At 48.6% G+C, this 24,854-nt stretch overlaps 1 protein-coding gene across 1 annotated transcript in view; it reads right to left on the bottom strand.

Moving 5' to 3' along the window:
• Nucleotides 1-24,854, bottom strand: part of TMEM120B (transmembrane protein 120B) — a 44,807-nt gene that overhangs the window by 3,838 nt on the left and 16,115 nt on the right. The window contains exons 2-11 of the mRNA XM_086681628.1: nt 23,478-23,596; nt 21,682-21,798; nt 17,868-17,927; nt 17,110-17,205; nt 11,712-11,801; nt 3,826-3,891; nt 3,267-3,328; nt 1,996-2,088; nt 812-876; nt 395-463 (exon numbers count right to left, since the gene is read on the bottom strand). Of these exons, the coding sequence (XP_086537754.1) occupies nt 395-463; nt 812-876; nt 1,996-2,088; nt 3,267-3,328; nt 3,826-3,891; nt 11,712-11,801; nt 17,110-17,205; nt 17,868-17,927; nt 21,682-21,798; nt 23,478-23,596 (837 nt within the window). The remainder of the gene's footprint in view (nt 1-394; nt 464-811; nt 877-1,995; nt 2,089-3,266; nt 3,329-3,825; nt 3,892-11,711; nt 11,802-17,109; nt 17,206-17,867; nt 17,928-21,681; nt 21,799-23,477; nt 23,597-24,854) is intronic.

The following is a 24,854-nucleotide window of genomic DNA, read 5'->3' on the forward strand; positions in this document are numbered from 1 at the left end:
ACCCCCTTAGCATAAGCTGCCAGAAAACTGCAGGGTTCCACCAGCAGAAAGCAGAGATCTGGGCCAACTGTGTGAAGGCTGTGAATCTTCAGGGTCACGGAGGGTTGGAGATGGCTTCTCTCTTGCCCCTGCCCCTCCCCACCCATAGCATTCAATAGGGCTCTCAGACCACTTAGGGGTTCCGCGGCTTCCCGAGTTCCCTCCCAGTCTCCCAGGCCCCAGTAGCAGGGAGCTCTGAGCACAGGGCCCCATGGTGGGGAATCAAGGGGTAGCTGAGGAAAGAATTCTCTCCAAGCTGGCCCAGCCTTATGCAGGACACCCTCTGCCACCCACCAACACACACGCACACGCGCGCGCACGCGCACACACACACACGCACACACACACCCCATACCTGCCATTCTCTGCATTCCTCGTGGCTGGAGAGCTCAAACAACGTGACGGCATTGTAGAGCTGCCAGAACTGGAGAGAGGGAGGCAGGCGCCGCTTGCCCCAACAGACTCCCCTGGAGTCCCACATGGGGAACCCCAGGGAATGGGCCAGGCTCCCCCAAGGTTCTGGTATCACCTATCCCAAGACACTGAGAACCCCCCAAAATGAAACTGGGGCCACCCTACGCCAGAACAGCCTGAAGATGTGGGAATCAGCATGCTGGTGCTGAGGGCCACTTCTGTCTCTTGCCTTTGGCATGCCAGGACCCTGTAGGGCCCAGCCCGGGGATGGCTGGTGAATGTGGGAGAGGCCTGAAGACCTCCCGTTCCCAGGGTCAGCCCAGAGCAGGGGACACCCACAAACTCCAGGGGGACTCACATGGCCACAGAACAGGAAAGGCAGGAGGAAGGTGAGGCCCCGCCACATCCAGGACTGGAACCCTTCTGTGGAGAGGAAGGAGGAAGCCAAGGGCCCATGTGAGGGGGTTCAGTTGCCCCCACAGCCCCACCAGGCGCCTGCGGCCTAGCCACACCAGTCACCCCGAGACTAGCCACACGGGGCAGGGAGGACAACCCTCTCCTCTCGTGGATGGGTGAGCACTCAGCTATGAAAATCACCCAGAGAACATGCAGAACACCTGACACCAGGCCTGACTGCTCTCAGGCCTCAAGTCACCAAGAACTCCTAGAGCTGGATGACACTTGCAGAAAGCTGACATGGCAGGCACTGTGTTTTAATAAGTTCTTTAATTTGCACAGAATTTTGCATTTTATAATGGACTTTTGCATGCATCACTTCAACTGAGTCCTGACAAAGTAGGGCCTACGTTGCAGAGTAATTCAATGAAAATGACCATCTCAAAAGATGGCAGAATTTTATGAGTTTCCTGTGAAAGTTGAAACAAGAGTTCTCAAGCTCTTCTGACTGGGCAATCGCCCCATGAGTTAAAAAAAAAAAAGAAGCGCCTGGGTAGCCCAGTCGGTTAAGCGTCCGACTTCGGCTCAGGTCATGATCTCATGGTTCATGAGTTCAAGCCCCGTGTCAGGTTCTGTGGTGACAGCTAAAAGCCTGCAGCCTGCTTCAGATTCTTGTCCCCCCTCTCTCTCTGCCTCTCCCCCACTCTCTCTTTCTCTCTCAAAAATAAACATTAAAAGAGAATTTTAAAAAATTTTTAAAAATTAAGCACACCTTCCCAATGTATATACATATATGTGTCTATATATATTTATATATAGGTATATTATACACAAATTATACATGCACAACACTAGGCTAGCATTATAATATAAAACACAGATTAAAAGAAATAGACACTTGGTAACACAGAAGCATGCATCAAGGCCTGGCACACAGCTGGCCTCAAGCTTGTCAGCTGAAACAGAATTCATGATGAATTATGAAAAGCAACTTAGGCAAGAGGCCAGCAGCCCTGGTCTTGTGTGTGGTAGGTCTTATTATGTTTTTATTGGTCTGTGCTCCCAGTGTAGGAAATTAGGGGTGAGGTCTGGGGGAGCAAGGAGGGGCCAGTACTCGTCTACCTACCCCCAGGCTGGGCTACTTACCCACCGTGAGGTCCAGATGATTCCTCTCTCCCAGAGCCCGCAGCCTGTAGAGGCAGCCCCTCTGGTAATAATATTGCAGGAACTGGACACAGCCTGCAGGGGGAGCACAGCACCAGGCTCAGAGCCTGCAGGACCGGGCACCAGCTCTGTGCAGACCCAGGGGTCTTCACTGCCCAGAGGGCAACCCCCTCCCATTCCCAACACACACACACACACACACACACACACACACACACACACACACACACACACTCAGCCTGAACCCACTTTATCCCTTATCCAGAATACAATGGGAGCAGGTTATCTGAAGACCCAGCTAAGCACCAATTAGACTAGAAACTTCTAGAGCTTTCCTAAGCATGCAGTGGGCACTCAATAGATACTTGTTGGAATGGTGGCATCATGCTGGGAGCTGTGTGTAATGCTAAGACAGCAAGAGACATTTTCATACAATGAGATACTTAGTAGTTACTAAAAATGAAGAGATAGCCTTCTCTGTATTGACACAGAAAAATACCCACCATGGGGCACCTGGGTGGCTCAGTCCGTTAAGTATCTGATTCCTGCTTTGGGCTCAGGTCATGATCTCACAGTTCGTGAGTTTGAGCCCCATATCTGAGCCCCGTATCTGTATCTGGCTGTCTGCTGTCAGCACAGAGTCTGCTTCGGATCCTCTGTCCCCCTCTCTGCCTCCCCCCTGCTCACGTGCTTTCTCTCTCTCAAAAATAAACAAACATTAAAAATAAATTTTAAAAAATCAAATTGTATTGTTTTAATTGGCAATACGCACACACTATAAAATTCAAAGGGAACAAACAGGTACTGGATGAAAAAGAGAACTCTCTATTGCTATTCCCAACTATCCAAGCTTCCAATTCCCAGAGGTGACCTCTGGGACCAGTTCACTGTACATAAATCCAGAGCTATTCTTAAATGAGAAAAAGAACATATACTCTATTTCCATTTTGAGTTGTGCCTTCAACACCACTCAGTTCACAAAAGTCACAACTAGTCCAGTTGTGACGTGTGGAAGAAAAGGCAGTGGTGAGGGATTCTAGGGGTGAGGGTGGTCAGGCTGCCCCTACCCCAGGATGGGGCAGTGATCTGGGAGGAGATGCCTCTTTCCTGGATTTCTGGGATCCTCCCCTGCCTGGAGCTCCCTTCCACACCAGACACACTCCTCACAAGCGAGGAGGGATGACAGGGGCCTCATCAGTGAAAGCCACAGGAAACCATGCCCCCTCCCCCCAATCTAGGCAAGAGACACTCACTCTGAAAAATGGAAAACGCTAAAAACTGATTACGAAACTTCTGATAAATTAATCCGTTAGGCCTGCAGAGAAGTGGGGAAAAGCAAAGGTGAGGCATGCTGTGAAATCAGACATTCATCCTTGTCCCTCTCTGTTCCAACTAAGAGAGAAAAGCTTTTAAAATTAAACGGAGGTCCCTGATTTCTGCCCTTCTTCAGCACCAGTGTCTCTCAGGCTGGACCAGATTACTTCCATCATTGCTTTAAGCCCGTTCTACAACCTGGGGACACATTATCATCATTCTGAAGCCTAAGTTCTTATTGATTCCCACTCCCTCCATCTGTCTCCTTTGGAGCCTCATCCGTGTGCTCTATCTGTCACTCCCTGTTACCTCTGCCTCAGCCAGCAGGCCATTGGGACCTCCCCAGAAACCTCCCAGTGGGCCTGGGGGATCCCTGCGGCCTGGCTATAAGCTCACGCTTTCCTTCTTGGCCCAAAAGTCAGCCCAGGCCAGGAGCCCCAAAGGTGCCCCCTTGCCTACCGCCAGCTCCCCCCATTCATGGACCCCCATGAGACTCACCAGGTCAGCATCACTCCAGAGAGGAACGTGGACACGTAGTGGTGAGACACCCACCAGCCTTTAATTCTTGGAGAGAGGAGAAGGAAAAGGAGCTCAGGTGGGGAAGGAAACACAGGTGGCTCTTGTTCTCAGACTTGGGGGGGTGGGTTTGCTACTCTGCGGCCCAGAAACAGCCATGAAATAGACCCAAGCCATGACTCTGTGCTTTTCTCCTACAGAAATGCACAATCACACATAAACCACTCACAGATTGGCCATGAGACCCACAGAAGGACTCGGGCCCCCAGTGGCTTCCCACTACCCTAAGAACACATCCCTAATCACACCCCAGCTTCAAGCCCTGTCTCCCTGTCCTCTCCTTGAACCTGCCAAGCCCATTGCTACCTCAGGTCCTGTTAGAGGCTGAATTGTGTCTCTCAAATTCCTATGTCGCAGCCCTAACCCCCAGTACCTTAGAATGTGACTGGTTTTGGAGATAGGAACTTTATTTAAGTAATCTCCATACCCAACATGGGGCTCAAATTCACGACCCAGGTATCGAGTCACATGCTCCACTGACTGAGCCAGCCAAGGACCCCTGGAAGTAGGAACTTTAAAGAGTTAATTAAGGTTTAAAAAAAGGTGATGGGGGAGTGCCTGGGTGGCACAGTCGGTTAAACACCCGATTCTTGGGGCACCTGGGTGGCTCAGTCGGTTAAGCGTCCGACTTCAGCTCGGGTCATGATCTCACAGTCTGTGAGTTCGAGCTTCGCGTCGGGCTCTGTGCTGACAGCTCGGAGCCTGGAGCCTACTTCAGATTCTGTGTCTCCCTCTCTCTCTGCCCCTCCTCTGCTCATGCTCTGTCTCAAAAATAAAAATATTTTAAAAAATTAAAAATCAAACAACACCCGATTCTTGATCTCAGGTCAGGTCGTGATCTCAGTTTGTGGGTTTGAGCCCCACATCAGGTTCTGTGCTGATGACACAAAGCCTGCTTGGGATTCTGTCCCTCCTTTTCTCTGCCCCTCTCCCACTTGTGCACTCGGTCTTTCTCTCAAAATAAATAAATAAACTTAAAATAAAATTTTAAAAAAGGGCACCTGGGTGGCTCAGTTGGTTAAGTGTCAGACTCTTGACCTCAGAGCTCAGAGTTCAAGCCCCCAAAGGCCACATGAAGCCATGGTGACCATGTGTAAGCCAGGGACAGGCCTTAGGGGAAACCAATCCTGCTGGCACCTCACCTTGATTTTGGACTTCGAGCCTCCAGAACTATAAGAAAATAGATTTCTGTTGCTTAAACCACCCAGCCTGTGGTATTTTGTCTAATAGGGACTTTGTACTTGCTGTTCTCTCTGCTCCAAGAACTTGGCCTGCCTGGCTCCTGATCCAAATTCAAGTTTTGGACCAACTGTCACCTCCCCCAAAAGGCCTCCGGCTACCTTATCTAAAACAGCCAGGCAGCCCCACTTTACATGACATCACCCTGTTTCATTTTCTTCACGGTGCTTACCACTATCTGAAATTACTCATTTTTTCCCCTTGTTTGTTCTCTGAACCCTCTTCCCCAAATGTAAACATGAGAAAAGCAGCAATTTTGTCTGTCTTCTTCATGGATGTATCTGTGACACCTGGCTCAGAGCAGGTGCTCAGTGTGTTGAATAAACACAGCGCACGCACGCACACACACTTACAGAGAGCTGGAGCTACCTACGTTATCCCACGCAGACACAGAGAAATGACAGACTGTCCACACAGCATCTCACATCGTCCCAGACAGTTTCTCCCTGGGAGCCCATGCCCTGGGCTCATCTACTCCTCCATCTACAGCAGGGCCTTGACCAGCCCTGGACTTCCTGTGTCCAGTCCAGAAGCTGTGGGAACCCTGTTTTCAGAACCCAGTGCTCCCCCAACTGAGGGCTCTCACTCCACAGGACGGGAGGGAGCCTGTCAATCGCTCCTCAGTGTCAATGTTCCAGCCTAGGATGAAAGCTGGACCCTCAAACCTTTTAACCTTCGAAGTCCTTGAATCTTGTCTCTGGCCTCTGATCTTCTCCAGCCTCTAAGAGCTCAGTTACCTGAACACAATGTGGCAATGATTTGCTTTGCCAAATGCAGCCTGGGAGCAGCTGGGCTCCTTCCTCCCAAGGACTGGCCAGTAGAAATTTGGTTCCCCAAACCCTCACCAATGCTGGATTCCAAGTTTTAAAATTTCTTACTAGGTGAAAATTACTGTGTCATTGAGGTTTTAACTTGCATTGTCTTAGTAAGTGGGTTTGAGTTGTCTTAAAACCTTCTAATCAGATGCAGACATCCTACAAGCAGGGACTGGATCTTATTCATCTTTCCTCTTTACAATCCCACAATAGACCTGGACATAAATTAGGGGCTCAGGCATGGCCTGTGGATACCTCAAGGGTTATGGTTAGGAACAAGGTGGAACAAGGTCTTAGGTGACTCTTTATGCCTAGCACTAATAGCACCTGGTAAACAGTAGGCACTCAATAGATGCTGAAACGAATGAAGTGATGTCCAGGAGGTATGGCCGATGAAGCAGCAGCTGGTCTAGACGCCACCAGCATGCAGGTGCAGGACGAGACATCCACCCACTTCTTTGTGCCCAGACTCCCCCTCCCAATGTCCCTGTATTGCCTGTCAGAGTCTACAAGGACCCCTGGCTCTAATTTTCTGATAGAAAAGGCAGTTAGCCCCATCCGCAGACTTTCAGCTTGCAGAGCACCCAAGAAGCCTCTCCGGAACCACTTCTCCCCAAGTTCTCTGCAGAGCCACACACACAAGCCCTTAAGGCTTGGCAAACCCAGTGCCCCTTTGTCTTCCTCCCCAACCCACCCCCCCCCACCCCGAGAATGCCCCCTCCCGGTGTGGGAGCAGCCAGAGACGCAGGATGTATGCAGCAAGCCTGGCTGGGCAGCAGCTCTCAGTCCACAGCTCACAGTGCCCAAAGCCCAGCTCTGACAGGTGCCCCCAATAAGTAAGCACCGCTCAGATGCACTAGGAAAGGCTAGAAACTGCTTCTTCCCTGGCATGGCGTTCACGAGCCCCCTCATCTATCTGCACTCTCCAGGGTGCTGGGCTGGTTTTGTGCCGTGTGTGTGTGTGTGTGCAACTGCTTTATTGTGATTCAATTCAGATTATCATACACGTCATCCACTTAGTGGATCCACAAGTCAGTGGTTTTCAGGACATTCACACAGCTGCACAACCATGACTACAATCAGTTTTAGGACATTTTTATCACCCCAAAAGAAACCTGCACCCATTACTCACTCTTTGGGCCTATTTTGCCACAGAAATAAAGTTTGGAGGGGTTAATGGGCTTTTTAATGTACAGACAGTAGATACCCAATGAAGAGTGGTATACACATAGCCACAATGTAGGAATAGCGTGGCCCAGTGTCTGGGGATGGTGCCCGAGGAGACCACAGTCCTCTCTTTAGGACCTCAGCCATATTTACATGTGTGCACAATCTACAGGCACCAGCAATTATTCAATCACAGGCTGTTTCTGGCTTTGAGCTTGGGTCATGTGGGCAGTCAGGGGAAATAGCTAGCTTCCACTCTGAGGATCCCTCCCTCCTGGCCACCCCTAGTCTTTATCCTAGGAAAGGCCCCTACAACAGCCAATTGGAACCAAGCACCCATGGGCCGGCTGGCCAAGAAAGCTAACACGATCCCTGATTCATTACTTATTCTGGCCCAGAACTAACTATAGAGGACATCTGCTGTTTTGCCTCTCTGTCAATCACCACCCCCCAACCCCCTGCACACCCCCATCCTCCCTGCATGCTGGCTTCACGCCAGGCCCTTCCTTTGGTGAACCACCTCATCCCCACACTCCATCTGGGTGGTTGAAAGGGAGCTGAGGGATATAACTGGGCACATGACTCACAGCCAGGCAATTGGGACTCTACATCCCTTCAGCCACAGTGATTGGCTCAAGGATGAGCATATGACTTCAGCCCAGCCAATCAGAAATCAGTCTCAAAATTACAACTGGATCTTCTGAGGAAAGAGCTCTTTCCTGTGAGATTGTTGATTTGTTGTGATGCTGGCCAGTGCAGCAGCAGAACAGAATGGAGAGAAGGACTGTTAACACTGAGCCAGTTTTAACACCTTGAACTATTAATACACAGGCATACTTCAGAGAGATTGTGGGTACACTTTCAGGCCACTGCAACAAAGCAAATGTCACAATAAAGCAAGTCAAGTGAAGTTTTTGGTTTCCCAGTACCTATAGAAGTTATGTTTACACTGTACTGTAGTCTAGTTAAGTGTGCAATAGCAGGTCTAAAAAAACAATGCACAGGGGCTCCCGGGTGACTCAGACAGTTGGTCAAGCACCCAACTCTTGATTTTGCTCAGGTGACAATCTCAGGGTTGTTGAGATCGAGCCCTGTGTCAGGCTCTGTGCTGACCGTGAAGCTGCTTAAGATTCTCTATCTCCCTCTGCCCCTCTCCCCTGCTCACACTCTAAAATTAAAAAAATTTTAAATAAAAAAAAAACAAAAACAAAAACAATGTATATACCCTCATTTAAAAATATATTGTGGGGCTCCTGGGTGGCTCAGTCGGTTAAACGTCCGGCTTCAGCTCAGGTCACGATCTCACAGCTTAAGTTTGAGCCCCACATTGGGCTCTGTGCTCACAGCTTGGAGCCTGGAGCTTGCTTCAGATTCTGTGTCTCCCTCTCTCTCTGCCCCTACCCTGCTTGTGCTCTCTCTCTCATAAATGAATAAATGTTTAAAAAAAAAAATTAGGGGCGCCTGGGTGGCTCAGTCAGTTAAGCATCTGGCTTCGGCTCAGGTCATGATCTCACAGTTCGTGGGTTCAAGCCCCATGTCGGGCTCTGTGCTGATAGCCCAGAGCCTGGAGCCTGCTTTGGATTCTGTGTCTCCCTCTCTCTCTGCCCCTCCCCTGCTCTCACTCTGTCCCTGTGTCTCTCAAAAATAAATAAACATTAAAAAAAATTTTTTTAATAAAAAATTAATTTAAAAAATATATATTGCTAAAAAAATACCATCATCTGAGCTTTCAGCAAATTTTAATTACTGATCACAGATCACTATAACAAATATAATAATAATGAAAAAAGTTTTAAATACTGAAAGAATTAGCAAAATGTGACAGAGACACCAAATGAGCGAATGCTGTTGGAAAAATGATGCCGATAGACCTACTCGGCACAAGGTTGTCACAAATCTTCAATTTATAAAAAAACACTATGTTTGAGAAGTGCAATTAGACAAGGTATGCTTATATATGTTCCCCCCTCAGGTTTACTCCTATCTGGTGGTTTTCCCTCATTTGCAGGATTTGCAAAGGAACTTGATTTGCTTATTGCACTAACTGAGCTAATGAACCACAGCTCCAAAGTCATTCCAGAAGATAAAGCACCAAACCCACCCCACCCATTCCAGATCCCAGCCCCCACCACATCCAAACCCCTGCCCCAGGCCACAGCAGAAGAGAGGCCCAGAAGAACAGTCCCATTACAACTTGAGATACCTGCTGAAGTGTTAGGCGAATGAGGCTTGGCTTTGGAACCCCACTTCTACCCCCCTGTGTCCCCCTCCCCACTTTCCTGGTGTGACCCACACTTGCAGGGACCTCCACTCAGTCCTGTTCCTTTCTCTCTGGTAACGCCTCTCCCCCGCCCCATCCACAGCTTGTCACACTAGATAAAGAGGTGACCAGAGTAACTCTTACTAAAGTGTTAGTGACTGTTAGAGATGTAGCATGCCTCTGAAGACTCTTAGAGTCCATCAGAAGGATAAAACCGTAAGACTGACAGCAAGCCCATGACAACAGAAAGAGAATTCATGACCAAGAAGACTTTGCCACTTGCCCCGGCCCCCTTTCCCCACTATCTACCACCCTGGCTCCCCTCCAATGACACCCAAAAGCAGAAAGATACTATTCACTACAATTAAGGAAGACTATGAGTGTTATTTATTTGGTGAGATTTTTCACTTCAGTGTTTCCCAAAGCTTGGGGCGTGTATTTCAAGTTTTAGATGACACCTGAGTGTCGCACTAGATGCTACTGAACTGTGTGGGGAAAGGGCATCTCTTTAGTTCTCTTTGTTCTCCTGAGTAAGTCCGGGAGAGTCTCTTTAATGCCTCTCAGGTCCAAAAATCTCCCTTTTCACACTCATGTACACACACGAAGAGAGAGATGGCAGGCCTCAGGCTCAGAGCCTTCCGGAAGCAAAAATAATTGACTTCAATAACTTATACAAGGAAAACAAAAGGATATTTTTACACTACTTCCTCCTTCCTGCGACTGATGCTGGTTTTCCATGTATGGTGATGAAATAAAATTTCCTTCTAAAATAAACTAATATTTATTGAAGTTTAAAAACAAAGGAGAGGTTGATTTAAAATGTGAACAGTATCAACCAGATGATACATGGAAAAGGCAAAAATGGAGAGGGTGGGTAAAAAACAAGTGTGGTTTGAGAAACACTGATCTTTTTTTCTAAAGGGCTACATGCTGCAGGGCTGTATACCTAAAACTCGCTGTTCCCCTGCTCCTTACCTCTGGCCTCTACATGCAGGCTAAGGCCCGGCAGGGCAGGGATCTGCCATAAGAGACCACTGGGCAGAAAGTGAAAGGTGGCAAATTATTTAGGAGTTTGCAGACACCCCCCCGCCCCAATCTGAAATACACAGTTCATGACAGTTCCTTAGTAGTGTCCAGAGGGAAAGAAGCAGGGAGGGGTTGGGCGGTTGTTACTTCCTGTTTCAGGGGAAAATAGGGGCAAGCATGGCACACAGAGATGAAAACGGCCATCCCAAAAAGGAATCGACCTGTGGAAAATGGGTCCTGCAGGTGGCAAGTCGTGGTCTCAGCTCAGAGACAGGTGGGGGTAGGAAGGAGAATGAGAAAATAGCAGGGCTCCTGGCATAGAAGGCCCTCAGTGATGGGGAGCCCCAAGTGTCTTGATTCACTCAGCAACCCTGAGACACACTCCCCCAGGGGGCTGTGAAATAGCCCAGAGAGTGGCCATCAGTTGCCCAGGGTCACAGAGCTGCTCAGGAATAGCACTGGGACTAGGACTCTGGAACCTTCACTCCCAGCCTGACTGTCTTCCTCCTCAGCACCAGCTGGGTAACAAAGCAGGTTTGAACCAAGGCCGTTACCACATGTTCTCCATCCTCCCTATCTCCCTGGGGGGGGGGGGGGGGGGGGGGACCAGTCACTCCTGTCACCAGAATCCATTCATCCTCATGGTGACAGTATCCCAATTTTCCTCTGGGGAACCACTCCCCTCCTGACACTCAGCTCCTAAGCTGTAGGGGCAGGCATGAGGCTCAAGCCTGGCCAATCACAGCCATGCATTCTCTGGCCACAGTGATTGGTGCAGAGACAGGCACATGATTCAGCAAGTGCCAATGGGACCCAGTGAGGCTCTTGGAAAAAAAGTGATGTGCCCTATTTTGCTGAGAATGCTAGAAACAAAGACTTGAGCCTGGAGCTCCCAGGTGCTTCTACATGGAGACTGAGAATGAAAACATCCTACTAGAAGGCAGAGGTGAAGGGTGGAGAGAAAGTGGGTCCTGATAACATTGTCTAAGTACCTGGATTAAGCTTGACCTGAAGTCAGCCCCAACAGACCTGTTCCTTGATACGAGAAAATAAACTTCTTGTTGTGTTAAACCCGTTTGAGTTAGTTTTTTGTAAGCAAGAGACTGACCATGGCAAGTGACGCTGCACCAGCAGACATGTTTTCCCTCCTCCCTGGATCTGAACAGTCACAGACAACCCCCCGCCCCCTCTGAGGAGGAAGGGAATACAGGCTGGGGGTGACAGCCCTCCCCTGCATCCGTTCCAGATCTCCCTTTGGCTCCCCCTACGCCCCCCCCCCCCAAAGCCAGGTCCCCTGTTACCTCGAGCCATTGCTGATGAGAATGCTCTCCCGGATTGTCAGGGTGCAGTAATACCACACCAGCAGGAAGTTAAAAACTTCGTCAGTCACCCTGGTGGAAAGAAACAACCCCGGGGAGGGAGAGCAGGCATGAGAACCGGGCACAGATCTCCCACCCGCGCTGCAATAGAACAAGCACACCAGGATGAGCGCTGCCTACCAGGCGTGCCTCTGGAAACTTGTGCTGATCCTGGGCAAGGCAGAGGAAGCCTGGCCTCCACCTGGAGTGCCTGTCTCCCTCACCTTTCTACCGAAATCCAACCCACCTTTAGGGCTCCAGCTGGTTTCCTCTCCCTCCCTGAGCACTCGGCCTAGGGCACCCTCTCTCCTTTCTAAATTCTCACTGTCTGATGTGAAATTTTTGGTGGAATGGCAACAGGACTCTAAGTAGAAAACCTAATAGTTTATTAAAAAAATTTTTTTTTAATTTATTTATTTTTGAGAGACAGAGCACAAGCGGGGGATGGGCAGAGAGAGGAGGAGACACAGAATCCGAAGCAGGCTCCAAGCCGTCAGCACAGAGCCCGACACGGGGCTCGAACTCACAAACCGTGAGATCATGACCTGAGTCGACGTCGGACGCTCAACCGAGTGAGCCACCCAGGCGCCCCTCTAATATTTTATTTTTAGACTGTCTACAGCCTCAAAATGTAAATTCCCTCTGTCCCCTTAAACCATCTTTAAACTTCGTTGTACTTACAAAACAGTTCTTACGGCCTGAATCTCATCTGTAAGATGAACTTAAGAACTCCCCGCCTCCTCTGTGGTACCAGAGCTGGGCAGAGTAAGTCTTCAAGGTGGACAGAACAGAGTGGCTGGAGCCGCTGCTGTGCCCTGGTCAGGGTGGAGAGCTTGCAGACATGCTGTGTGTGACCCTGTCAGAGACCTGCCCGGCCTCAGCTCTGCTGTCTGTAAAATGCAAAGGCCGACCCCCTACCTGAACATTCCTGGGTGAAGGGTCCTGGGACAGAGCCGGCAACAGACAGCCCCTTGGAGGGCTCCCCTGCCCCTGATGCTAATGAAGGCTTTATCTTCCACCCCAAAGGGAAGCGCCTCAGTAGATGCCAGTGCCCTCCACATCCATTCAGCGTGGGAACAGAAGTGACTGTATGGGGCACCATCCATCTGCACATGGGAGGGAGAACACTTCCAATCTCCTCCATTCCTGTCTCTGACAACTATGGGGACAACTATGATAACCCCAGGAGGGAAATGGAAGAGTGTGACTCCAACAATAAGTAGAAGTTGGAAGGTGTCTTTCAAGCTATGTGACCCTGTTTTGTGGTCACAGATGACAGACTTTCCACCCCAAGCCCTCCTGAACCATCGTCTGCAGAGGCGGTCTCAGGAGGGCCAGGAGCACACTCTGGAAACTCAGGGCCTGAGTTCAAATCCCAGCTCTGCCTCTTTCCCACTGTGGGACCGGGGGCACATTGGTAATCCCCCCCCCACCGTGCCATCACTGCCCCCCCTGGAGCGGGGAGAGTACCAGCAGCTCCCGTGTAGGCCGCTATCAGCATCGGCTGAGTTTCACACATGCAGGGTGTAGAACAGTGCCTGAGGCATAGGAAGGGCTACATACGTTCCCGGTTATAATTTTGGAAGTATCACAGAGTACCCAAAGGCTGAGAAATGAGTCTCAGATGCTTAACTCCGAGGAAATCAAAGGCTTACTCGAACAGGGTGTTGGGGTGGGGTCGGCCTCCCCAGTGCAGAGTCACTTAGATACTGACTTCTGAGCTCGCCTCCAAACAAGAGGCAGGCCCAGGAGTGAGTCCGGGTTACCAGGATATTTTTCATTGGTCCTTTCCTATATCTTATCAGTAAAGAAAAGAATGGAGTAAAGTTTTATGGCCCCACCACGTTAGGGACATGCTTGAGGTGCTGGCCTCGGCCTGCTCTGACAAAATGTATGAGCTTCCTGTTGCTGCTGTAACAAATGACCACAAACCTAGTGGCTTAAAGCAACATACATTTATTTCCTTATAGTTCTGGAGGTCAGAAGTCTGCAATGGGTCAGCAGGGCTGGGCTCCTTCTGGAGGCTGTAGGGGAGGATCCATTTCCTTACCTTTTCCAGCTTCTTGAGGCACCTGCATTCCTTGTTTTGTGGCACTGCATCACTGACCTCCGCTTCTGACTCGGACCCTCCTATCTCCCTCTTCTAAGGACTCTTGTACTTACATTGGGGCCACTGAATAACCCAGGATAATCTCTTCCCAAGATCCTTAGCTTAACCTATCTGCAAAGATGTTTTGCCATGTAAGGTAATATATTTGCAGATTCTGAGGATTAGAACGTGCACGCCTTCAGGCTGCCACACCAGGCCAGCACTAATTACTGGGAACTTGCAATGGGGCAGGCACTTGACATGGATGACCTGTCTGTGTCTTCGAACAGCCCTACGGGACTGCTTCTTGTGCAGGTGCATTTACTGCGTCTGTGCCCGTCTACAGAACTCCCAACAGCCAGAACCTGCAACTCCTGGCATGCCTGGGCTCAGAGCTCACTCTGCTGATTCGAGAGGCAGATCAGGAGGGAAGGGGAATTATCACCCTCTGGAAGCAGTCCTCAACTCCCCTGACCAACAGCAGCAGGAAGAAAAATACCCTTGCTCCTTCGCCCCTCAAGTGGGATAACTGAGGCATGTTCCATGCTGTCCCCAGTTCTCCAGCAGCACTGGAGTCCAGATGCCCACAGGTAGCCCCTCCTGTCTCACTTCCCATTCCCCTACCAATGTTCCCTGGGATCACCTCCCAAATAAACTGCTGGCACTCAAATGCTTGAGTGCTTGGGTTACTTCTGGGGGAACACAAACTAAGATGGTACAACTTCCCATTTTATAGATGAGGAAACTGAGATTGAGAGAGAGGAAATGAACTGCCCAGGAGTGAAATCCAAACCCTAGCCCAACCAACCCAAGCTTAATCCCAACCACCTCTTTCCTACCAGCTTCAAAACCCAATCCTGATAGAGGACAATTCTAACTAGACACAGCCTCTTGGCCTGAAGGCAGAAGAAGGAGACATCACACTCTCCAGCAGCCTCACCAAAGCCTCCCAAAGGCCCGGCAACATGGGCAGATGTCCTCTGGTCATGGGGAAGACGAGGAAGCACGCACAGAGAGATCAAGGGCTCTACTCAAGGTCACACGATCTGTGAGTGGCAGAGCTGGACCTAGAACCCATGGTTCTGAGGGACGTTAGCCATGCCCAGCTCCAGACTTAGAGGTACCACGGAAGGGCCTTTGGGTGGGGCACCCAGCAAGGAAACTACCTCAAGGGGGCAAGAGTAAGGAAAGAAAATCCTGCTCTTTGGGCACTGGATATTAAGCTGTGATCTCCTCCAGCACAAAAGATGGCAGCAATCACAACTGCTCACACTTAGGCAGCACTTATGTGCCAGGCACTAAACACTGCAGATATAACCTATCCAGTCCTCTCAACCATTCTACCATGTAGCTCTCACTATCTTCATTTTCTGTGTGGCGAGAGGTTAGGTCATTTGCCCAAGGTTAAACAGCAGGGCAAGCTTCCCTGAGGGCAAAAGAAGAGAGATAAGCTGCCTGCCCAGCCCCCCTCCCTGGTCCTATTTGTAACCCAAAGAAGGTATACTAGGTTGAATAGAGTTCCCTCAAAATTCACATCCACCCAGGACCTCAGAATATGACCTTATTTGGAAATAGGGGTCTTTGCAAATGTAATTAATTAAGATAAGGTCGGTCATACTGGGTTAGGGTGGACCCTGACTGCAGAGACGGGCGTCCTCATAAGAAGGCCATAAGAGAAACACAGGGACATACAGGGAAGGAGGCTACAGGACAAGGTTGAGGCACATGAAGCTGAGAATGGAAGGGAACAGCTTTCTTTAAGTCAGGAACGCCAAGGAAGCAGGCACCACCAGAAACTGGAAGAGTCAAGGCAGGATTCTCCCCTAGAGCCTTCAGAGTGGTTCTGCCCACACCTTGATTTCAGACTTCTGGCCTCTAGAACTGTGAGAAAATAGATTTCTGTTGTTCTAAGCTATCCTGTTCGAGGCACTGTTACTACAGCCCCAGGAAATGCACACAGAAAGGGATGGGGAGAAGACTGAATTTTAGAACTTGACAACATACGACTGGTGTGCCCTTTTGAGGGCCCTAGATGTCCCAGTGCAAGGGAATCTGGTTGCACATCAAGTACTTGTATCCTTTCCAGAATGGCATGTGAGCAGGCAGTACTGATGTGTGCAGCCTCTACCCTCCGGGGAACCTGGCCAGCCCCGAGGCGGCAGGCAGGCACGGGCCCAGGACCTCAAAGGGCCTTTGTTTGGACATTCAAGTGGCCAGACCAGCAACCGGACTCCCAGCCAAGCGCTTGCCAGGAAATAAACCCCTGACACGGGGCCAAATGCCCAAGTTGTGCTTGGCTACCTCCCCTCAGGGCAGAAAAGCCAGGGCAGGGGAGAGGGGAATGAAACCCCATGAGGTAGTGCAGCCTGAGCCGCCAGGCCGCAGCCTCTCAGAGCAGCATGGCTTTCACCTGCTCCAAAAGCAGCGGCTGAACACTCTCACCGGCATCACTGGTGCCAGGCAGTGGGCAGAGCCCTCCACACGCAGCTCGCACAGCCTGGTGTCCCCACCCCCCCCCCATTTTACAGATGGGGAGACTGAGGCTCCCAGAGGGAACGTGCTCACGGTAACAGCCAGTTAGTCCCAAAGCCAGGATTCAAACCCAGGCAGTCTGTGATATTTTCCTTTTTCTTTCCTTTCTTCCCTTCTTTCCTGTTTTCTCTTTCTGTTCATAATTGATATATAATTCACATACCATAAAATTCACCCTTCCGAAGCATACAGTTCATTAGGTTTTAGTATATTCAGAGGGTTGCACATTCATGACTTCCATCTAATTCTGGAACCTTCTCATCACTCCAAAAGAAACCCTATACCCATCAACAGTACCCTCCCCCATTTCCCCTCCGCCCTGCTCCTGACCACTGATCTGCTTTCTGCCTCTCTAGATGTGCCTGTTCTAGACATTTCATATAAATGGAATCATACAATATGTGGCCTTTTCTAACTTCACTGGGCATAACGTTTTCAAGGGTCATCCATGTCGAAGCACGTGTCAGTACTTCATTCCTATTTATGGCCAAATAACATTCCACAATGTCAGTGTGCCACTGGGCTCTTTCCTATCTACTAGTTATAAGGCCTCTTCCAGTAGCTGTTCAGTAGATATTTGTTGAATGGATGTAGGGTGGACATGGCTGCCATTTCCCATGAGAAACAGCTCTTCTCTACCTACAATCTACCAAACGTTGCAGATGCAGGAGAGACGCCCCACCAACTCCATGCCTACACACACCACCACCTTCCCGTTACCTGTAGTGAAGGACAAATCGACACGCCACAGCACCTAGGAGCAGGATGATGGTCAGGTAGAGCTTGAACTTCTCGTACTCATCCTTGTAAGCAAATCTGCATTGATAGACACCCCCAGAAAAGGTCACACAACTATTACTATAGTTATAGTAATATAACTATATCCCATCTGGGGGCAGAATCCTCAGCCCCATCAGATCCTTCATCTACCACTACCCACAGCCCACAAGGACCTTCTGATCCCACCAAAGGAAAGCTCTGGTCTTGAATTAATAGTGATGATCAATTACAGAAAGGGGGCCAATGCGCAAAGCTCCCATGTCGCTAGACTCTCAGGTAGGTCTCTGGGCCTGTGATAGGGATGGGCAGGGGGTGGACACAGGTTCCTTCCCAACCAGCTACCGCAAGAGAAACACCATGGCTGCACTGCCCCTGGGACTGACTGATTTCAGGTGACAGTACTGCCTGCTTCCCAGGAGAACTGTGTGTGATAAGGAGTGGAATGGGGCAGGGGCCATTTCTCATGGGGAAGTGGCACTTCTGTTCACCCAGTGTATTGACTGCGTGAAAAGAGGGAAAGAACCTTCCCAGGATGGTCCCCCAACGAGGAGGAGAGTGTCAGAAAGACCAAGAGCCAGAGCCCCAACTATTAATATTTCTTTATTTACGCAAAAATTCTAGCTTCGTTCATTTCTCCTGAGTTGAAAGAACAAAATGCCTGGCTTCCCTAATGCCAGCTGGGAATCTGAGATACTTACTTGGCCTGGTTGCTGAGAAGGGTCACATTCACATTGCCAAGGACCAGGTTTAAGTAGAGCCTGGAAGGAAAATACCTGTGAGGGCCACCGTGTTCCTTAACAGCCCTGGGAGGGGGCCCCAACCAAAACCATTCAAACTCAGTAAGCACACACGGAGCACTGGTGGTAGAAAACAGGGTGCTAAGCTCATTGGTAAAATTCTCACATGGAATGGGAATGATGATCACCTAAAGAAGGTGAAAACTGTGACACACAACAGTCATGACAAACTCATTGTCCCCCCATTTTAGCTGGCTGACAGACCACATTTCCCAGGCTCCCTTGCAGCCAATGTGAGCATATGACTAAGTTCCAGCCAATATGGTGAAGGCATGTATACAATCTCTAGGTCAATTTAAAAAGGGCTCTTTTTATTTATTTTTTTTTCAACTTTTTTTTTTTTTAATTAATTTATTTTTTATTTTTTATTTTTGGGACAGAGAGAGACAGAGCATGAACAGGGGAGGGGCAGAGAGAGAGAGGGAGACACAGAATCGGAAGCAGGCTCCAGGCTCCGAGCCATCAGCCCAGAGCCTGACGCGGGGCTCGAACTCACGGACCGCGAGATCGTGACCTGGCTGAAGTCGGACGCTTAACCGACTGCGCCACCCAGGCGCCCCAAAAAGGGCTCTTTTTAAAACTGAGGTATAACCTTCAGTATATTTATGCCTGGCTTCTTTCCCTCCATATTATGTCTGTGAGATTCATCCATGTTGTCTATACATAGTATTCCAGTGACTGGAGATACCACAACGTATTTATTCATTCTGCTACTGATGAACACTCAGGTTGTTTTCAGTTTTTGGCTAATAGAAATACAGCTGCTCTGAACATTCTTTTTTTTTTTTTAATTGAGATGTAATTCACATACCATAACGTCACCCTTTTTTTGTTAAGGTTTTATGTATTTAAGTGATCTCTACCCCCTCCACGTGGGGCTCAAACTCACAACCCTGAGATCATAAGTCACAAGGTCTTCTGACTTAGCCAGGCAGGCACCCCCATTACATCACCCTTTTACAGTTTTTTTTTTTTTTAAGTAATCTTTACACTTCACGTGGGGCTCGAACTCACAACCCCAGGATCAAGAGTCATATGCTCCTCTGACTGAGCCAGTCAGGCACCCCAATAACATCCTCCTTTTAAAGTACACAATTTAATGATTTACAGTATATTCCCAACATTGTAGGACCATCACTATTACCTAATTCTAGAACATGTTCATCATCCCCAAAGAAAGCCCGGACTCCCTTTCCTCCCTCCCCTGCCAGCAGTCACTCCCTTTCCTCCCTCCCCTGCCAGCATGTGGCAACCACTAACCTACTTTACATCTATGGATTTGCCTGTTCTGGACATTTCATATAAAAAGACTCGTGTGGGGGTGCCTGGGTGGCTCAGTTGGTTAAGCGTTCAACTTCAGCTCAGGTCATGATCTCACCGTTCATGAGTCCGAGCCCCACGTCGGGCTCTGTGCTCACAGCTCAGAGCCTGGAGCCTGCTTCAGATTCTGTCTGTCTGTCTGTCTCTCTCTCTCAAAAATAAACACTAAAAAAAAAAAAAAAAAGATTTCTAAAAAGACTTGTGTAATATGTAGCCTTTGTGTCTGGCGTCTTTGTTGTCAACACTCTTATACGTGTCTTTTGGAGGACAGAAATGCTCACTTCCATTGGCTATGCAGACAGGAGCGGAATTTCTGGGTTACTGAATATCTATGTTTTTGGCTCCACTGGGAAATGGCAAATATTGTTTGTTTTGTTTTGTTTTGTTTTGTTTTTTGTATAAAGTTATCTGCTTGCCCTCTACTCCCTGACTCTTCCCCACTTCCTGAGGATGTGATGGTGCGAGCCAGCTCTGCTCATGCAGATGAGGACAACTCTCTGAAGGGTGGTGAAGCAGTGAGTTGGTGCTGGAAAGACCCTGAGTCCCTAGATGACCCCACGAGCCCACCACTCTTGGCCCACTCACCTCTGGACTGTTATGTTTGAGACAGAAACCTCCAGCTTGTTTGAGCTCTTGTATCATTGGGCTTTTGTTACAAAATAGCCTGCACTCTAATGCACCAATAAAAGTGTAAATAAAAGGTTATGTATGAAATCTCATAAGGGTTAATTCCGCAGAGGGAGAGGGGGTTTTAGAAAGGCTTCACTGAGGTGATTAACATCTGAACTGGGCTTTGAAGGATGAGTAGAAGGCTGAGAGGAGAAAAGAGAAAAGAGGAGTCTTCTTTCTAGCTATGAGTAAGTGCTAGGGGGCATTTCCAGTCTGGTGTAACTGAAGCAGAAATGTGAAAAGAACATCTGTTGTTTTTTGCCTAGCAATATAGTCCCTACTTCCTCCCAGACCCTAAGGTAAGGCACATGAGCCAGGCTTAGCCGATCAAAGCAGTGCATCCCCGATTGGGTCAATAATGGTCATGGGACACACTGGTCACAGGCCAATAAGACTCGGTCCTGGGATTTTTTCCCAGAACTACTAAGAAACAAAGATGCTTTCTTTACTGGGATTGCTAAGCAGGCAGAATGCAAACCCAGAGCAACCCCGGCCAGCTAAACACACTGGCAGAGAGAGTAAAATGAAAGCTCACTGAGAGAGAGAGAGAGCCTAACAGTATCATTTGAGCAGCAGGATCTGGCCAGACCCACGGCAACATCTGGACCTTTTAGTTACATGAGCCAATAAATCCCCTATTTTTTCTTAAGCACTTTGAGTTGGGTTTTCGGACATTTGTAATCCAAAGATTGCCAACTGGTGTAAAATGCACGGAGGACTGAGGAGACTGGAGCTTGGAAAGACGATCTGAGCCACATTGTAAAAGAGGGTCATGCTGTTTCATTCTATGGAAAATTATCACCATCCAACTTAGGGAGATTTTCACCAAATTTGGCACCAAAAAAAGAAAAAAAAAAAAAAAGCCAAGAAGAATGACTTCAAATGTGAAAGGGCTAGTAGTCTCCTCACAGGGGCTCTGACTTTGTGTTAGGCCAAACCAGGAAAAAGGGCAGAGGGAAGTGATGGGAGCACACTTGGGAGCCCGCATCAGGTTTTGATACAACGCTGTTCGATCTCGCTCGCTCTGGAACAGGTGGGAGTGATGTCACTTGAGGGAGGAGATGGGACTTCTCCGAAGAAGGAAGACAGAAAGAACACAAGCTCTGGAGTCAGGGTATTCACATCCAAACCTGGGCTGCGCCACCTGAGCAAAACACCCGCTATGTCTCTGAACCTTGTAGAATTCAGATATCTGGGTCCAACTCACCAAGCTGTAGACAATTCAAGAGCCCCCAGCACAATGCCAGGCATACAGCAGGCACTCAATAAATGTTTGTTCTCAAAGGAAAAAAGAGAGAGAGAGAGAGAAACCAAGAAACAGACTCTTAACTACAGAGAAAAAAAACTAATGGTTACCAGAGGGGGGGTGGGGAATAGGTAAGGGGATTAAGGGCGCACTTGTGGTGATGAGCACTGGGTGATGTATGGAATTAAATCACTATACCGTATACCTGAAACTAATACAATGCTGTCTGTTAACTATACTGAAATTTAAAATAAAAATAAATAAATAAATGTTTGTTTTTTGGGAGAAAACTTTCCTATGGACCTTGGGTGGCCCCAGGCATGCGGCCAGTACTAGAAACGAGATCTTACATCTAGTTCCTTGCCAAAGCCCTCCCAGGAAGTTCACTCTGAGATCCCCGCCCGTTCCATGGAGGAACACATAAGGAAGCTTCCTTTTCTTTGTTGCCCTGCAGGGGTGGGATATGTTTCCAGTTCCTACCCATTCTTCTTGGGCAGGTAGGCCTCCATGTCGAAGAAGACATTCTGCCGCTCCTTGATGTTGGCACTCATCTGCTGGATGAGCTCTGCCTCCTCCTGACTCGCATGGTGCTTGTACCTGTTTGGTCAGAAGTGTGGGCATAGGAGAAGCAGCCGTGTTACTCAGACTGGAGGAAGAATCCGGGAGCTCTGGGCACTGCCCTCCCATCTTTCTATCTCAATGCTTCTTGTAACCTCAATTCTCCCTCTGCACCCTGTGGGTTTGACACTGGGTCCCTGCTAGTCTCGTGACCTTGGGAAAGTTCTTTAACCTCCCTGCCTTATTTTCCATACCTGAAAATCAGGAGTAGCATCAGGCCTACCTCATGGACAATACTGTTGTGAGGATTAAGTGAGCACAAGCAAAGCAACACATTTAGAATGGCCCTTGATACTCAAGCATGAGCTCGATGGACCTCTACAGGCAATACCATACTTCTTACTATTCTAGAAGAATAGCCTGATTATGAGAAGGGCAGACAGGAAAGTGCTTTAAATGTAAAAGCAGCTAAATGATCATTGTCTGTTATTCTTTGGTGATATTTAACTCATAAAACTAGAAAAACAAGTCAGTGGACACACTCTCAGAACAGTAGGCACCCTCATGGGTCAACCTTCTAACCCAATGGTTCTCATGGGTCCCATGGGTTCTCTAACCCAATGGAAACACTTGGCAATGTCTAGGAATATTTTGTTTGTCAAACAGGGATAGAGGCCAGGGATGCTGCTAAACATCCCATAATGCACAGGACAGACCCTGCAGCAGAACGGTCAACAGTGCCAAGGTTGAAAAATCCTAGCCTGATGAAGACTATTGAATCTTACCATCAGTAAGATGTGTTTTTCCAAGAGTGGTGATATCATTACATGGAACCATCCATACTCTACTCCATGACTAATGGGCCTCCATTTCCAAAATGGTCAGCCAAGGCTAGAGATATAACCAGCAACCTTTGCAAAAACCGTCCACAAGGGAAGGGAAAAATGGACCAGGAGTTACACACTATGATATGGAGTCCCAGCTAAGTATACTGGGATAAGCCACTCAGAGCCTCAGTCTCCCTGCCTGCCTGGGGATCACAGCATTCACTGGGCTCCTTCACCTATGAGGGATGAGAGCAATTTCCAAACCATGAGGACGTGAGGATCAATCGGAAAGTGGACACATGATCCTGGCCTCAAGAACTGAACTAAATCATGAGCTTAAGTATGTCCCCCCGGGGATACCAGATTTCCCACCACCTACACCAGAGACCTATAACAACTTTCCTCTAGGGAACTCTCTCTCATCCTCTTTCCCCTTCCATATAGTTCAAGTAAGGCTGTCTCATTCCCCAGGTCCATAAACTAAGCCTATGACCTAGTCTTGTCTAAACAGAGTCTCAGTGATTAGTTCACAAATGGGCACGTGACCAATTCCAGCTAATGAGGATCACATCCAGAACTCTTGCTGGAAAAACAAGTTATTCTGCTGGGGTAACCAAACCAATAGGAAGTATGGCTGGAAGACACAAGTCTGGCACTGCTGGTGGCCACCTCGGTGACCATAATGGGACAGTCGGCCTGAGAGTGAAGCCAATCTAGAGGAAGGCAGAATTCAGAGGGGGGGAAAAATCCTAAAAACATCTTTTGACCCATGGATCCAGTGATGTCTGAAATTACTCCTGGGATTTTTCCACTAAAATTTCCATTCTCTGCTCAAGACAGCGGAGTTGGGTTTCTAGCCCTTAAAACCAGGGGCGCTGAAGCCTCACCTACCTCTGGAGTGTGTGCTTCAAGTCCTTTAGTCGCGTCTTCTGCTTGTTGATAGAGCCACTACATAAAGTCTGGAGTGAAGTCAGCTCCTCCAGCTTCTGCCTGTAGATCCTGTGGGTTTCCTGAGGGATAGAGACCCCAAGCAGGGTGTATGGGAGAACATGAATGGGACGTTTTTCATAGTTTGTATCATAGGACATGACTACGGAAGTCAGTTTGGCAGCTGAGATGATACAACTACCACTATCAGAGATGTGGCTTACAAAACTGGGGCTGGAATTAGGAAAGGCAGCATGGCACAGCACTTGTGTAAGGAACCAATGTTTTGTTTTGTTTTGTTTTTCCCTAGATAGGTTCTATCCTTCCTAATGGTAAAGGCAACCAAGTAATGCCTTTGAGAGGCCATCTCTTGTCAATTCTTGGTCGAGTTAGTTTGACTAGAGCTAAGAGTCTCCATGCCGGGAGCAGTCATGTGACCTAGGTCTGGCCAATCAGTATCCTCCAATCCCCTGGCCACTGACTGGCTCAGAGGCAGACACGTGGCGTATTTGGGCCAATGAGGTTAGTCTGGGGACTTTGGCTGAAGTATTGGTTTAGAAATGCCCTCCTCCTGGGTTTGCTAATCTGGTAGAAAGTACACCTGGGGCTGCAGAGCAAATGAAGCCAAACACAAATATAATTGCAACAGGGTACAAGACAGCATTCTCACAGCATCATTTCAGCCCTTAGATTTAACCAGGTCTGAATGTAATGCTCTTCATTATATGAATTAATAAATTCCTTTTCACCTAGGCCAATCTGAGTTGGGTTTCTGATCCTAGCAATGAAGAGAGTTCTTGCTAAGTCAACTAAAAGGACATACCTCTTCCCGTAAAGCTAGCCCTCCCTACCCCAGTATCTGGAAATAAACATTCAGGGCCATAAGGCCAGGGGAAATACAAGAGACTTCCCAGTGCAGGGAGAATGAACACAGTAACTTCTCCATCACACTGCCACAGGGCACCTCCCCCAACATTACACCCCAACATATCAGAGAAACAACCCTTTCCCTCTAGAGTTCTGATAATCTAAGACAAACACCAACAATTTGGAGGAAACTATTAGGGACAGGGACCATGACACTAAAAAAACAATAACCCAATGAACATATTTAAAGCATCTGTTTTCTTGGGTGGTGGTGAAATGTATTTAGCAGAGGGAGAGAAAAAGGGGACAGTTAAAGGATGAGGCCAGAGCCCAAACTCTCACATCTGCCAAGTGGGGTCTCTAGACATGACAGTTAAGCCAGAAAATAAGGAAGAAGTGAAGGCAGTGAAGTGAACAAATAACAGTGAGGAACAGTGTTAAAGAACACTATGAGCAAGTCTCCCTTGGCCCTGA

The sequence above is a fragment of the Puma concolor genome, chromosome D3, assembly GCF_028749965.1.
Source record: "Puma concolor isolate L17-30 chromosome D3, mPumCon1.1.hap2, whole genome shotgun sequence".
In the NCBI taxonomy this organism is placed as follows: Eukaryota; Metazoa; Chordata; class Mammalia; order Carnivora; family Felidae; genus Puma; species Puma concolor.